The 16,658-nt window shown below is 41.4% G+C and overlaps 1 protein-coding gene across 6 annotated transcripts in view; it reads right to left on the bottom strand.

Moving 5' to 3' along the window:
- Positions 1 to 16,658, bottom strand: part of ankrd6b (ankyrin repeat domain 6b) — a 142,670-nt gene that overhangs the window by 42,789 nt on the left and 83,223 nt on the right. For all 6 annotated transcript variants that reach the window (XM_052025069.1, XM_052025074.1, XM_052025073.1 and 3 more), the window contains one exon: positions 2,906 to 3,290. In XM_052025069.1, coding sequence (XP_051881029.1) covers positions 2,906 to 3,025 — 120 coding nt within the window. In that variant the 5' untranslated portion in view covers positions 3,026 to 3,290. The remainder of the gene's footprint in view (positions 1 to 2,905; positions 3,291 to 16,658) is intronic.

Raw genomic sequence — 16,658 nt, 5'->3', positions numbered from 1 at the left:
TCACATAATGAATTGCTATCCAGGGAACCACGTCAATGTATCTTGAAACACCAAATGAGAACCCTGCTCTGGAGCATATGGAAAAAGGTTGTGACAACACCAGAGAACAGAAACTCTTTCATGAGTACTTGGACACAAGCCACTGTTCTGATTCAGGTATTTGATTAAAAGAATCTCTGGTGTCCAAGCAACACAAAAAAGTCTTAAATGAATTCAGATCTTTTACGAAGCATTCAAGGCTTCCGCTGTTTTAGATTGAGCCCTGGTATTCATCGCAGTTACAAGGGAAAATGCCGCCTACACTGAAATGGAGTTTCAAAGCTGCAACTGCACCAAGACTTTTCTCCCTTTAATGATTCAATGACTCTTTTAACTAATGTAATGTTGCATTTAGTCTCTTTATGTTTTATTTTATTTTTATGAAAATGACCATACATTGTTCATACTTTGGTGAATAGTGACTAGAATTCTACTCTCCAGAAACTGGGCTGTGATGCTGTCGGGTACCAAACAACAACATCTTGTTGCAGTAGTATAGTAGCATTAATTTAGTAAAATGATATGGTACCTCAAAGGAATACTACTATGCAGAGTTTAACTCTGGGCTGCACATTAACCCTGACATCTTTTCAGGGTTGAAAGATTTTGTGGAGTGTCTTAAAAGAGTAAAGAAAAATAGAGAGCCTTGGATATTTTGGGTGAGAATGCCAGAGCTCAGAGCCTTTGGCAGCTAAAGACTAGAGTCCCAGTAGGAAGCAATTTCTGATTCAACAGGCCAGAACTGGAGGATATCTTAGAGGGTTATGGGACTGAATGTGATTACAGAGACAGGGAGTGGAGAGGTCTTGCATGGATTTGAAATTATAGGCAAGAATTTTAAAATCAAAACATTGCTTAACTGGGAGTCAGGGAGGTTGGGTGAATGAAACCTAGTAAAAGATAATCACTGAGTAGCAGAGTTTGCACAATCTCAAGCTCTAGAAGTTAGAGAGAGAGAGAAGCTGGTCAGGAATGCATTGAAATAATCAAGACTGAAGACAGCAAAGGCAAGGATGAGGGTTTTACCAGCAAATGACCCAAAGGAACAGCAGAACTGGGAGTGGTCATAATGGAAACGCAAAGGGTTTAATGGAGACGTGATTCTGCAAATGCTGGAATCTGGAGCAACACATGAACTCAGCAGGTCAGGCAGGGAAATTAAAAGTCGACGTTTTGGGTCGAGACCCTTCATCAGGACTCCATATATGCGCCTGACCTGCTGAGTTCCTCCAGTGCTGTGTGTGTGTGTGTGTGTGTGTGTGTGTGTGTGTGTGTGTGTGTGTGTGTGTGTGTGTGTGTGTGTGTGTGTGTGTGTGTGTGTGTGTGTGTGTGTATGTTGCAAAGGATTTAATGACAGTGGTTGGAAACTCAACCCCCAGCCACTTATGATCATAGCTGGCAAGCTGTGTAGATCAACCTCAGACAGTTGCCAGGGCAAGAGTTGAAATCAGTGGCAAAGGAATGGAGTTTTTGGCTGGAATTTAAGACAATGGCATTGGACTTCCAAATGATTGGAGGAAGTATCTCCTCATCCAGTAACAGATGCTGGGTAAGCAGTGTGACAATTTAGACAGAGGTAGAGAGAGGTGGGGCTGGATGTATTTTCTGATGCTGTCGCTAAGGAACACCATGTAGATGTGAAATGGGTGGGAGTGGGGGTGAGGAGAGGGGCAAGAGACAGAGATAGATCCTTATGGGACACCAGAAATAATAGCGTAGGAGTGGGCAGTGAAGCCATTGCAGGCATTTTCTGTCTCTGGCTGGGTTGAAACTTGAAACTAATTGCAGCAAAGTGGTGGCCACATCATCGTACCTAGTTAGTCCTCCTGAAAGGGAATGAGAGTCAGGCTAACAGTTTGTTCACATAAAGTGTACATAGAAACAACCCAGACGTTGAATTGACAAATGGAAAGGAATTTCGATTTAATGTTTGTCTCATGTGCCACTATACACATAACAGGAGGTAGAAACATTTAATTCCATAAATAAGAATGGGTCTTCTACTGCAGATAACCTAAAGCCTAAAACATGCTTGTTGCTACAACAATTTAAATGTGAATTCTATTTTCTCTCATTTTAGTAGCAGTCAGATTAATTCTCCGGCGCACACACAGGCCTAGATTGTGCATCCACCAGTAGAACACAAAAGTATTCTCAAGTAATTAACTGGGTCTAAATTTCAGGTTAATAGGTTACAAAGCTACTAGCTAGGAATTAAGTCTTCTTATTTCAACCATTAAAATAAACCCTGTAGGCCTATTTGGAAAAATCGATGAATACAAAATAAAAAAAAATAAATTAAACTCTGAGCCACCAGTAAATATCAACCATTCAGTATTAACTTTTGCTTTAAAAAAATACCGTACATGGCTTTAAATATGTGCATATGGACCTCTGACCATATGACCCATTTGTTTGTGAGGTGTACCAGGCAGGGTGCAACAAGTGATGTTCTGGTGGTAAATTACGATAAGTTAATATCACCCTGAATGTGCACATGTTGTTATTACTAACAATAATATCGTTGCACTTTTTAGAGACAAAGTTATGCATCTCAGTTTGTCAATAACCAGAGACATCCAATTCTGTTGAACATCCATAAAAAACCAAAAAGTACCCCCAAAGTGAATCAAAAATAAGTGATGAAAGTTTCAAGTTTTAACTTTAGCAAGTGAAGTGCAATTTCAAATCCTGAACGTTCATACTATTCTGAGAATAATCTGTTCAAAGTCAAGCACAGTGTCAGGGGTCAACTTAATGCTACTTAGAGTAGAAGGAATGAATAGGTAATTGGATTTACAACATCGAGGTTAGTGAATGAAGAAACAGAAACACAGGCAGACACACAAACATTTGATGTTGTTACCTTGGTGACAGCTATCTTGGCCCCCTTGTTGATGAGCTGCACAACATTCTCGGTTTGTCCTTTGTGCGCAGCTACGAGAAGCCGTTCTGAAAGCTGAGCAACTGCATCCCTCTGGCTCATGAATTAGTAAAGAAGGTGCTCAGGGCAACCAATGCACAGGTTCTGTCAGTGAAGGGAAATGCAGAGCCGTGATTCTGGCACACTGAACTCTTGAGATTTTCAGGATATAATGAAACCTTCGAATTGGCTGTCTTTTGATGCTGGTGGTTTTGTAACATGGACAAACAGGGTGTCTTCAAAAACATTCAATTTAACTCCTTCCATATGTCACGGCATTGGTTCTGCATCAGCATCGGTTCTGCATCAGCATCATCACCTTTTCAACCTGCGAAATGGAATATGGAAGAGTTCATGAATCATCTGAGAGTGGAGAGACAATATCCACTGAACAGTACGAGGGCTATTTGTCAACTCCATGATATGAACACACTAACTAGAGCATGTTTATTCCATGTGACATAATAATAGTGCACTGTGATACCTCATTTATTTACAGGGGCAACTGTACTTTGTAAAGCAAGTTATTGGAGACTTAAATATTAAATTCCTTAGTAGACTGAACTACATTTAAGAAGATATCCTATCTTGTGACAGCCAAAAAATTTATAACATGCATTAAAATCAAATGTGACAATCATTTAGCTAATCCACCGATGTACAAGAGAAATGTTCCATTCATTGTTCCATTGCCTCCTCCACTACCCTTTCTAATGTTATAAATTGGAACTCTCCCATAAAGGACTCCAGGGATTTTGTCTCCCCCATCTGTGCAGAAGACCATTCAACGTGTTGATCACTCTTTGTATACCCATGCCTGTATTTGCGTTATTTTGAATTTCATGTCAACATTTGAAAATTAGAGCACTGTTTCACGGCCTACTTGAAGATCTGGGTATTGTTCCAGTCCTGCAGAGCAGGAGTTTCTGGTGGGGTAAAGAGGGAAAAGCGAGGAGCAAGGGGAAGAAAAGGGATGGAAGCCTAAACCTTTTGGGGAAAATGAGAAAACTGTAACTCTCTGTGAACTAGCAAAAGCGTACTTTCAGATCACTGTGTCAACCACAGAAACGATTTAAAAGCAATTCAACCAAAGAGTTAGTAGCAGAGAGTTTCAATACCTGTCTATCCCCCTTCAGTTTCTGAGCAAGAAATAAAGGTAGTTCCTCAAGGTATTGCACAGTCTTCAGTATAAAATGATATGATATCAAGTCCAGCCACAATTCAAGTTACATGGAGTTTGTGCCCATTGTACTTTCTATGTAACTAAATGTCATGGTAAACACTCAGTGTGGTTTCCTGGTTGTCAGTAATTGACAGGTACATTGCCATGAACATGGATTCCATCAGATTTCTTAATTTTGCTTGAATTTTGTGATCAGAGTACAAGAACCTTGCTTTATATACAGTATATCACACCCATAACCACATAACATGGGTTTGGCCAGCCAACATCCAACCTTTAGCTAACATCAACACGCATAAACCCAATTAAACATTCGTGTCAGCAATTTTCTTTCAGAAAGACGACAACCCAGAAATGTGACATCTACCTTTAGTTTAAAACTGATTCATTCAACAGAGCTACTGAGGCCTAGTAATCGGCACTTTGTTAAATAAGAAAACACATCAACTGACAGGACATTCTCCTCCTCAGGAGACACAAGAGACTGCAGATGCCGGAAGTCTCCTCCTCAGCTCTGTTTTATTATTAATATTACGATGTTGATCACTCATTTCCAATCTGCAAGTCTGCACAGTCTTCCCCCACCCTGCTCTTTTCACTGTGCCAGAAATCAAAGTGCCATTGCTACTTCAATACATTCTTTTCGAGAACTTCAACATACACTGTTGAATTTCTAATTGCTCTTGTTTGCCCTTTCCCATTCAATCTGAAGTACTTTAAAATCTGTTTGGCACTATTTCAACTATATTCTTTGAATTAACTTGCCACTTTACGTACATTTTTCAATCATTATGGTATTCCGCATGATACACTAAGCTCTTCAGCTAACCACACCCAGTTTGAAAAGAAAATCAAACCATTAATTACAGGAATATTGTGTCCAACAGGACTAATTACATTAGGGAATATCTCAATCCATTTTGTTTTAGTTTCACTAGTTGTAACAGACCAGCCAGTCATCCCAAGGCGATTTGATACAAAATGGCAGAATTTTATTTCAAACCATTTAGAATTATACATGGGCCAGAAACTTCTATATTTTGATCTTTGCTGAATTCATGTTGTTTATAAGGAAACAAAGATGTTACAACCAGTAGTACCAGCGGGGATGTGGTGGCATGGAGTCTATGTTACCAGGCTAATAATATGGAAACAGGAACTAATGGAAATATAACAGCTGGGGAGTTTAAACTTAGTTAATTAAATAAAATCTAAAATGTTTCAATAATAATGAACAAGTAACCACTGATTTGTAAAAATGTGTTTCACAATGCTTTCTAGAAAATGACTTTAATAACCTGGTCTGACGTATGTGCCACACTAGATCCAAAAGTCAGTGGTTGCTTCATAACTGCTTGTCAAAACAACCATTAGATGATAAGAAATCAGAACAGGAGTCCTCCATTCAGTAAGATCATAGCTGATCCAACTTTCATGCCCTATCCTTGTAATCCTCAATTGTCTTACTGAATAAAATTATTTTTTTTTTAAATCAGTTTTGAATACTTTCAAGGAGCCAGACTCCACGGCTTTCTGGGGGAAGGAATTCCAAAGACTCTTCCCCTTCTCAGTCATAAATAGATGCCGGCAGTCCTAGACTCTCCCGTGGGTGCCCTCTGGTCCAAGAACCTCCCATGAGCAGAAACGTCTCCCATGGGGCCAAATTTGTACACAGTAAAAGTGGTCTCATTTATGCCTTGTACAGTTGTAGGAATACTTGTATACTCCAACCCCCTTGCAATAAAAGCCAGCATTCCATCAGTCTTTCCTGTATCTGCTCACTTTCTGTGTTTCATGTACAAGGGCCACCAAACCCCTTTGTGTTGCAGTCTTCCTTCATTTAAATAATCTGTTTATTATTCTTCCTTCTAACATGAACCACTTCACATTTTCCCCAAGTTAAATTCCATTTGCCAACTTTTTGCCCATTCACTTAATCTATCAGTATCACTCTATAAACTGTCTATATTCTCCTCACAGCTTCCCTTCCTCCACTATCCTTCCTTAAATCACTAATTAAAATTGTAAACAACTGCAGTCCCACACTAATCCCCATGGCACCCTACCCGTTACAGGTTGCAAACCTGAAAATTATCCCTACTCACTGTTTCTTGCTAGATAGCTGCTTCCCTATCCACGGTGATAAATGACCTCCAATACCATCTCTTACCTTTGTCACAAACCAGCAACAAAAGAAACACACTGAGCATGATTCAGTGTTAAAAACTATTTTATTAATCACTACTTATGATAATACGTAAAATAAAAGTAAAAAAAAAATGTTAGTATGTTAGAATTCAAGAATGTTAAACCTCGAACGTTAACCCCAAAACTAAACTCGTCGTGTGTGTGTGTGGCAAAGTCCAAAACTCCCAGTTCCGGAATGGTTCTTAAAGTTCAGTTCCGCAAGCCATAAGGTGAAACATGAGCAAGGGCTTCTTCAACAACCACCGTTGTCTGAAGATAAGATGTAGATGTAGAAAAACATAGAGAGAGTACATACGAAATCCAAATGTTCCACGATGGAACCCAAACGACACTTCAGTGTTTACTCGGTAGTGACTTCCTCATCCCGAAAAGCATCCGAACCGTGGTCGTCCACACACAAATACCTGTTTCCTTCTACAGGTCAGCAACAAAGTGAACTCCACCGGATTACTTCCAACTTCCATACATGGATTTCAGTGGCAAACACAGTTATTGTTTCTCATCCATCGATAGAGAAAACAAGCAGGCTGGTGTCTCTCTCCCTTCTCTCTCTCTCTTCTTCTTCTTCTTCTGACTTCTTCAACAACGTCATTACGTCCTTTATCTTCTATTGACGTAAGCACACCCCACACACACATACACACACACTCTCTATCTTAAAGGGACTTTCACTGAGTCCGTAACACCTTGCAAAGTGATCTTTTGTGTGGCACCTTGTCAAATACCTTTGAAAATCCAAATGGAATTCACCCTCTGGTTCCTTTCTATCCACTCTGGTTGATAGTTTCTCAAAGAACTCTAATACATTTGTCAGACATGACTTCCCCTTCATGAAGCCATGCTGAGGACAGGTATCTTCAGTAAAGCTGATAAAAGTCCAAACATTGGCTTACTTAGGTCATAAATATCATGGTCTTTTCTCAGGAGAGATGAGAATAAGTGACAATTTTCACAAGATATAATGCAATACAACGTATTAGTCACTGACCAAGGACATTTTGATGTGATTTTCGAAGATTGATTCAGATAACCATTTCATTCATTGCCATTGACAAACACCTTGTGCATCATGCCGTTGAGTAGAACCTGAAAGGTAGCCAACGACAGTACAAAAATATTGGTGCGCCCAAACCGCAGAAATGGTTCACGTATTTCAGGAGGAAAAGTGATTTAATTTATTGACAGATCGTGGTTAGTCAATGAAAGCATTACAAACCGCAGACATTACTCACTCAAAGTGACAGCATATAGTAATGTCCTTAATCATCAGATGTAATCCCACTAATAAGTGTGAGTTAACTTTGTGGTGGAATCATTGGATGTTAATCATTACCTCATGGGAAGCAGATCTCTTATTGTCAAACCTTGAAAGCTAAATGAATTGTCATCCAACCAGGAAGGATTATTCTTTTCCCAGAAAGGGTCCAGTGAATGTATGTTTCCAGTAGGAATCAAGAGTTGAATAATATTCCAAACCTGTTGACAGATTTTCCTTGGGTTAGTTGTACGAGCAGGACAGCTTTGGAACAGTTAAGATGGTACTGGAATAGTCAAAACTACAGGCAACAAAACCACTTTAAAAATGACACATTTTTGGAAGAAGAAACAAAGGCAGAAAATGCTGGAAGGTGTCAGCCAGTCAAGGGGCATCTGTGGAAAGAGAAACCAGTTAATGTTTCAGGTCAGGGACTATTCCTCAGAACTGGGAGAAAAGAGTGGAGGGGTATCAACCTTCAAAGCAGAGGTGGGGGAAGGGGTGAAGAGAAAAACAAAAGACTATATCCAGCATCTGCAGTTCTATTTGTTTTCTGTTCTTGGAAGGAGTTTTGGTTTGGTGTGCAAAAGAAAGGAAAAGCAGTTGGCCATATGAATTCAATCTCAGTGATAAAGAAACCAGTGGTGTCCCCAGATGAGGACCAGGCTGTTTAAGGAGATAGCTGGGAATGGAGAAAAGCAGCAGGGTTCTTGGTTGTTCTCAGAATAAATGGGCAGAGGGGCAAAATCTGATCGTGATTGATGAGGCTGAGGTGTATTTAGTTTGAGGTACCTAATCCAACTGTGCACAGATTAAACGCTCTTTGAGTGGAGGTAGGGGCACACTAGGTTGAATGATCATAATGAATGAGTAAATGACTTACTGGGGATAAGAATAAGTGATGGAACAATTGCAGAAATACAAATACACTGACAAAGTTCAGCAGGAATGCAGTCATTTTGTTGCATATCTTACAAAACATCATAAAATACATTGGAATATATTATCAACCATTAATTTTGGTTAAAAAAAAGTTGCCATTTGTATTAAATGGACTTCTCTAGATGAAAATATACCTCAAATACTAGTATTATTTTGATTGATTAAATTCACCCAGTCCTGCACGATCGCTTTCCCTAAGCTTTTCACTTCAAAATTATTAATTTATAACAATACTTAAGTTGCCAATTTATTCACAAAACTTTACATTATTTGGAGCCTTCGAAGATTTTGGACTGTGTGGCTCACTGATGCATAAAAGCCTGATGCTTAGATTTAACATTATAGTACTACTCTATAATGCTGAAGGCACTTAAATCAAATTTTCCTCCGCTAGTCCAACTGCGATATCAACCTACCATTATTAAGACCCTATAGTAAATAGTTTGATACAAAATTATGACCTTTTCACAACAATAATCTCTGGCTCAATTTCCAAGTTGAAATATCTTACATTGTGTAACATCTTTCCTTAATTTATCACATCTGGAGATTTTTTTGTTTTCTAAAATTACCAGCAAAAGAATAAAACTAAACAGTTCTTAAGACATAGGCTAAATTCCAATGGATGCCCATTTTTCTCTTCCAAGACACAAGAGATTCTGCAGATGCTGGAATCTGGAGCAACACACACAAGATGCTGGAGGAACTCAGCAGGTCAAGCAGCATTTATGCAGGGAAATAAACAGTCAATAATTCGGGTCGAGACCCTTCATCAGGACCGGAAAGGAAGAGGACAGAAACCAGAATAAGGTCAGGGGATGGGGAGAAGCACAGGCTGGCAGTTGATAGGTGAGTCCAGGTGAGAGGGGGAAGCTAGGTGGGTGGGGGAGAGGGGAGATATAGGAAGCTGAGAGGTGATAGGTAGAAGATGCAAAGGGCTGAAGGAGGAGGAATCCGGTAGGAGAGGGCAGTAGACCATGGAATAAAGGGAAGGAGGTGGGGAATAGATGGGCAGGTCATGAGCACAAGGGAAGGGAAAAGAGAAGGGGTCAGGGGGCCATAGGAATGAGGGAAAACAAACGGGGGGGGGGGTTACCAGGTTAGAGAAATAGATGTTGAGGCCATCAAGTTGGAGACTACCAAGGAGGAATACGAGGTGTTTCCAACCTGCGTCTGGCCTCAATGTGCCAGTAGAGGAGGCCATGGATAGACATGTCAATATGGGAGCAGGATGTGGAATTGAAGTGGCTGGCCACCAGAAGATCCTTGCTTTTGCAGTGGACGGAGCGAAGGTGCTCGACCAAGCGGTCACCCAATCTGCGTCGGGTCTCACCGATGTAGAGGAGGCCGCACCAGGAGCACCGGATGCAATAAATGACACCCTCAGATTCACAGGTGAAGCACTGTGGATCGCCTTCTCCGCGACTCCCTTGTCCACTCATCCCTCCCCACTGATGACCCCCCCCCCCCCGGCATTTATCCCTGCAACCGCACAAAGTGCTGCACCTGTCCCTATACCTCCTCCCACACCACCATTCAGGGCCCTAAACAGTCCTTCCAGGTGAGGCAGTACTTCTGGTAACTCCTCCCCTCTTCCCCCCCACCTCATCTTCCCTCATTCCTATGGCCCCCTGACTCCTTCTCTTTCCCCTTCCCCCGTGCTCATGACCTGCCCATCTATTCCCCACCTCCCCTTTATTCCATGGTCTACTGCCCTCTCCGACCGGGTTCCTTCTTCTTCAGCCCTTTGCCTCTTCTATCCATCAGCTTCTTACATCTCCCCCCTCTCCCCACCCTCCTACTTTCCCCCTCTCACCTGGACTCACCTATCACCTGCCAGCCTGTGCTCCTCCCCCTCCCCCAACCACCTTATTCTGGCTTCTGCCCTCTTCCTTCCCAGTCGTGATGAAGGGTCTCGACCTGAAACGTCGACTGTTTATTTCCCTCCATTAACGCTGCCTGACCTGCTGAGTTCCTCCAGCATCTTGCGTGTGTGTTTCTCTTCAAAGAGTTTATTTAATATTCTAATAAAGGAGTGCAAATATACAAAAACAAAGAAAAAAAAATACAGCATTAACACTAAACTTTTCAAAGGCTCAGGTTGTCCCAACATGCTCTACACCCAATGAAGTATAGTTGTTGTTGTAATGTAGGAAACATGACAGCAGATAGCAAGCTCTCACAAATAACATGAATGATAGAGAAATGGAGGGCTATGTGGGAGGGAAGGGTTAGATAGATCTTAGAGCAGGATAAAATGTCGGCACAACATTGTGGGCCGAAGGGCCTGTACTGTGCTGTAATGTTCTATGTTCTTAACATGACAATGTCCAAATTAAGTAATTTCTGTGGCACTGCTCTAACTCTGAATGAACATTTGAATTCTCTGCATACCTTTAAACAAAAAGGAAGTCACTGGATGAAACAGCTTTGCATTTCTCAGTCATATGATTGTTCTATTTCATTGATGGGCAACCTGGATGGCAGTGCTTAACATGTAATATTCACTCAGTTTTCCTCTCCACAGATGCTGCCGAATCTATTGGTTATTTCTGGAATTCTTTGTATTTCAGATTTTTAGCATCTGCTATGTGCTACATTTATCAGTCTCAATTGTTAAGAAAAAAATATAGCAAAGAACAAAATTCATGTTTCACACTTCTGTGCATTATGCAAAGAGATTTTTAATAAAAATACTTGAAGGTTTCCTCAATAACAATTTGGTTATTGGCCCTTCATGCAGATGCACCTGGAGATGTGCAGTAGTGTCCATTGGCATTCAATGTATTTTGACATCACTCAAAATTCATTCATGCCAGCAAGGGATGGGTGGCAGTGGACGCAGGCTTTGGGTCATTCTCACATCATTCCCAATTCCTCCTGCCCCCACCTACCTACCTTCTCCCCTCACCTGTATTTACCTATCACCTGCCAGCTCGTGCTCCTCCCCCTCCCTCCCCCACCTCTTTCATTCTGGCTGCTGCCCTCTTTCCAGTCCTGGAGGAGGATGTTGGCCTGAAATGTCAACTGTCTATTTGCCTCCATAGATGCTGCCTGACCTGCTGAGTTCCTCCAGCATTTTGTGTGTTGCTCCAGATTTCCAGCACCTGCAGTCTCTCTTCTGTCTCCATATTTATCCCTACACCTCCTCCCTCACCACCATCCAGGGACCGGCACGTCAGCCAACCACGTCTGCGTCAGCCATGATACCAATTGAACTAACCTCATTTGCCTGCACGTGACCCTCTATTCCTTGCCTGTTTGTGTCTGTCTAAATGCTTCTTAAACATTGCCATCATATCTGCTTCTACTGCCTCGCCAGGCACCATATTCCAGGTACCTATCACACAAAAAAAAATTGCCTCACACATCTCTCTTAAACTATCCCCCTCTATCACCTTAAACCTATGGCCTCTAGTATTTGACCTTTCCACCCTGGGAAAAAAGACTCTGACCATCTACCCTGTATATGCCTCCCATAATTTTATACTCGTCTACCAGGTTACCCTTCAGCCTCCAAAGCTCCAGAGAAAATAATCCAAATTTGCCCAACCTCATCTTGTAGTTAATACATTCCAATCCAGGCAACATTCTGGTGAACCTTTTCTGCACCATATCTAAAGCCTCCACATCTTTCCTATAGTGTGGCAACCAGAACTGCACACAATACTCCAAATGTGGCCTAACGAAAGTTTTATCCTTTGCTGTATTCTTTGACAACCTTCCTCACTATCCAGAACTCCAATTTTCATGTCTCCAAACCTCCTAATCAGACCACCTACATTTTCAACCAAATCATTTATATACTCCAGGACTGATCCTTGCAGAATATCACTAGAGACAGACCTCCAGTCAGAAAAACACCCTACCACCACTACCCTCTGTCTTCTATGACATATGTCTTAGCAGCCTGCTGAAGGCTGGGATAGTCAAAGACTCCCAAATGCAGAGCACAAGTCTGAAAGGAAGAAGTGAAGGACACATCTTTCTGCCTCATTTCACTGATGACTGCACTTGTTTTCACAATGAAATCCAGAATTCAAATGTCTGATGTCGGTTTTACTTGGCAAAATTCAGAGAGACCTTGGAGGCATCCAGTGAGTTCCAGTGAGGTTGTTTCAACTCATCTGACCCGATTCACATTATAACAAAGGGTATATCGCAACCAGAATGCAAGGGTTGAAACAATAAGGCAGCAGAGCTCAACAAAAACAGCTTTCAGCGATGTTTGAATAATGCATGTCTGTGGATCCATGAGATACAGGGACAGTTACACTGAAGGGATACCACAAGCCCACTGTCTACAGCACTTGATAATATATAGAGAATGTCCATAAACTGAACAGCTATGAAGAACAGGGTTGTTTGGGCTCTCCCATTTCAAATCCATAAAGCTAAACTAATTCATTTCTAGTGACAGATCATGGGTCTTCAGCCTCCCACAGGACTGCTTTAGAAATGGTGGCAGGATGAAAAGTAGATACAGCAGTATTTATCAAAATCCCTTTACAAACTTATGTACACAAAATTCTCCTTGTTACTTTCTCCAAGGAGACCATTAAATTTGTCATTCAAGTTGCTTTTTCAAATTCCTGCTAGCTTTCCTTAATTAATCCATGTTTTTGTTTTGAATTAACACCATCCTTTGCTGTGGTTCTAGAAGCTTACTCACCAGCAGTGTTAAGCTGGTTTATACCTTTATCTAATTTTGAGCAGATGTGCTACTTTGGCAACTCTCCAGTCCTCTGGCACTATTTGTATATCTAAAGATGTTTGAAAGATTGTGATCAGTGCTTCCACCATCTCTTTCACATACGCTGAAACCACAGAGATTTATGCGAGCTATTTATTACCCTGACTGTGGGGCCGCACTTCACTGCTGGCACAATCAATCTTTAGCTCTGGCACAACACATTTAACTCATTCAAAAGCCAGGACTAAATCAATTACATTTGCAGGCAATGATGGGGGTGCTGGGGGCAGAAAGCTAGGTTTTCCTAATGCTCTCAAATTAGTTTGATCACATCACCCACCAGAAAATGCATCCATTTCATAACTAGATGTTATCACAATACAAGTGCGTTGTTAAAGTTCTTTTATTTATTGCTGGAAGGACTTGCCAAATAAACTCATAAAATATAAGCATTATCTTGGATACAAAGAGTAAACAATGGACTACTGATGAACTCAAGTATTTTGTTTAGGCATAATAAAGTCAAACTGTATATCTAAAGATGTTTGAAAGATTGCAGATATTGGAAGTCTGAAACAAAATCAAGAAAACACTCAATGTCATAGAGGTAACAGAAACAATACTGATTGAGGTGCGGACTCAACATCAGAACTCAAAAAATATTACTGATGGACAATATTTAAAATGGGGAAATAGGAGCAAAAGATACCACCATGCAAACACAACAAAGCAGTGTACTCAGAAAATCTACAGATAAAATTTATTGGTTTTATAGCTTTATAAATTAGTTCTATGGAAGCTTCCTTTTGAAATTTTATCTCAACTTTTAATAGAGATCTGCTCACCTACATGATGCACAGAGTAGAAACGGGCACCACACAGATGAAATAAGGCTTCTAAGGAAATTAGAGGCACGGAGGGGAGATGGAATGAGAAATAACAAGGCAATGGTTCAGGATGGGCATTAGAATAGGTTGTACTATCAATGACGATCCATGAAGAGTGGAGATATGAATAAAAATGAGAGGAGGTTGCATAACAAATAGAAGAGAAGGAAGAATGTAAAAAAAAATCTGACCCATCACATCTGCTGCATTCAGGTAAAATACAATGATGAAAATCTGAAATAAAAATAGGAAATGCCAGGAATACTCAGCAGGTCAGGCAGCATCTGTGGAGAGAAACAGAAATAATACTTCAGACAGATGGCCCTTCATCTGATCATTCATGAGATGATTGGCTTGGAATATTAATTCTGTTTCTCTCTCTCTCCACAGATGTTGCCTGATTAGCCGCATATTTCCAGAATTTTGTATTTTTAGGTGTCATCATGTTCACTATTTACCCACTACTTTAACCACCATCTCCCGCAAGGGCAAAAACATGAACGTGAGTTTTAGGAATAGCTCCAGAGAAAAAAAAATCCTCCCTTGAGCAATCGGGAGAGGATCCAGGAACTATTAGTTTGGGTAGATGCTGATAACTGATAGCCCCAGATCCTCTCCCGATTGCTCAAGGGAGGATTCCACCCCCCACAAGGAGCTATTCACAAAGTTCACCTTAGATCAGAATTCTGACACCAACAGAAAAGCTGGTTATTTGAAATGGTTGAATTCAATATTGAACCCAGAGATGCAACATCAATATACAGGAGATGAGGTGCTGTTCCCAGAGCTAGCATAGAGTCATAGACATACAACACAGGAACAGGCCCTCAACACACCATGCCCACACCACCCATTGTACCTATCTACACGAATTCCACTTACCACTATTAGGTCTGTAGGCTTCTATTCCTCGGTGGTTCAAAATACTTGTCTAGATGCTTCTCAAACGTTGTGAGAGTATCTGCCTCCACCACCTCTTCAGACATGGTATTCCAGACTTGAATCACTCTCTGAGAGGAAAAATTGCCCCTCAGATCCTTTCTGAACCTTAGCTTCTCACCTTAAACCTATGCCCTCTTGTTTTAAAGACCCCCACCATGGGAGAGAGACTTGTACCATCTACCCTATCTATCCCTCTCATAATTTTACATACCTATATCAGGTCACCCCTCAGTCTCCTCCGCAGCTGACAAAACCAAACCAGCCTACCTGGTCACTTGTTATAACTGTGATATGCCAATAACAGCCTGGTAAATCTCCTCTGCACCCTGCCATTCAGCCTCATGGAAAAGCACAGGAAGACAAAGATGGAGTGGGATGGAGAATTAAAGTGTCATGCAAATGGAAGTTCTGTGTCACTTTTACAGACTGAACAGAGGTTTGCTGCAAAGGAGTCACCAATTTGTGTTTGGTTTCTCAATGTAGAGATCACACAATGAGCATTGAATGTAACATACTAAGTCAGAAGAGCAAATGAATCACTGCTTCATCTGGAAGGACTGTTTGGAACCCTGGATGGTGGGAAAAGGAGGTAAAAAGGCAGCTGTTGCACCTCTGGTGGCTGCATGGGAAAATGTCGAGAGGAGGGGAGGGGAGGGGAGTGGTTGATAAAGATGGAAGAACGAACTATTCTCTTATTTTCTTTATCTCTGCCATAACTGTTTCCAGACCAACCCTTCAGAGATGTCTTCTTTCTTTCCCTTAAACGTGGCTTCCCCTCCTGCATAGTTGACAGGGTTTTCTATTTCTCTCTTTTCAGAATTCTGAAGTGGCTGTTTCCCCTACGACTCCCTGGTTCACTCTTGCATCTTCACCCATCATTCCGGGCAGCACAGCTAGTAGTGCTGTGTGCGTGGAGTTTGTACATTCTCCCTGTGACTGCCTGGGTTTCCTCTGGGTGCTCCAATTTCTCCAATATCCCAATGATGTGTGGGCTGATGGGTTAATTAGCCACTGTAAATTGCCCCTGGTGTAGAGGTAAGTGGTAGAATCTGGCGAGAGTTGAAAATGTAGGCAGAATAACAAAATGGAATTAATGCAGGATTTGTATAAATGGATGGTTGATGATTGGTGTGGACCTGGTGGTCTGAAGGGCCTGTTTCTGTTCTATATACGACTCTATGATTCTCCAACTTATAGCAGTTTCCCAGTGCGAATGCAGGTGATGCAACACTTGCCCTTTTACTTCTTCCCTTCCTACTGCCCAGAGGTGTAATCAGTTCTTATGGGTGAAACAGCGATTCCCTTGTCCTTTTCTCATTCTACTACAGGTTGAAGCTCTCTAATCCAGTACCCTTGGGACCTGACCAGTGCCAGACACAGAAAATGCCAGACTACAAAACCTGTCCCCTGATCATCTTCCTCTGAGCAGGAGAACCGTTCTTTTTCAGCATGGTGGGACAGATGTGGGAAACAGAAGGTGGAGGGTTCTGAGAACTGTCTGTAACCCAAGTCAGAAACACTGTCGGCTGAGATCACACAGCTATACAGGTGGATTAATCAGCTACAGATCAGTATAGATCTTAGTT

This window comes from Pristis pectinata, chromosome 10 (assembly GCF_009764475.1).
Source record: "Pristis pectinata isolate sPriPec2 chromosome 10, sPriPec2.1.pri, whole genome shotgun sequence".
In the NCBI taxonomy this organism is placed as follows: Eukaryota; Metazoa; Chordata; class Chondrichthyes; order Rhinopristiformes; family Pristidae; genus Pristis; species Pristis pectinata.
The sequence above is the reverse complement of the archived record's forward strand: the minus strand, read 5'-3'. Positions and strand labels throughout refer to the sequence as shown.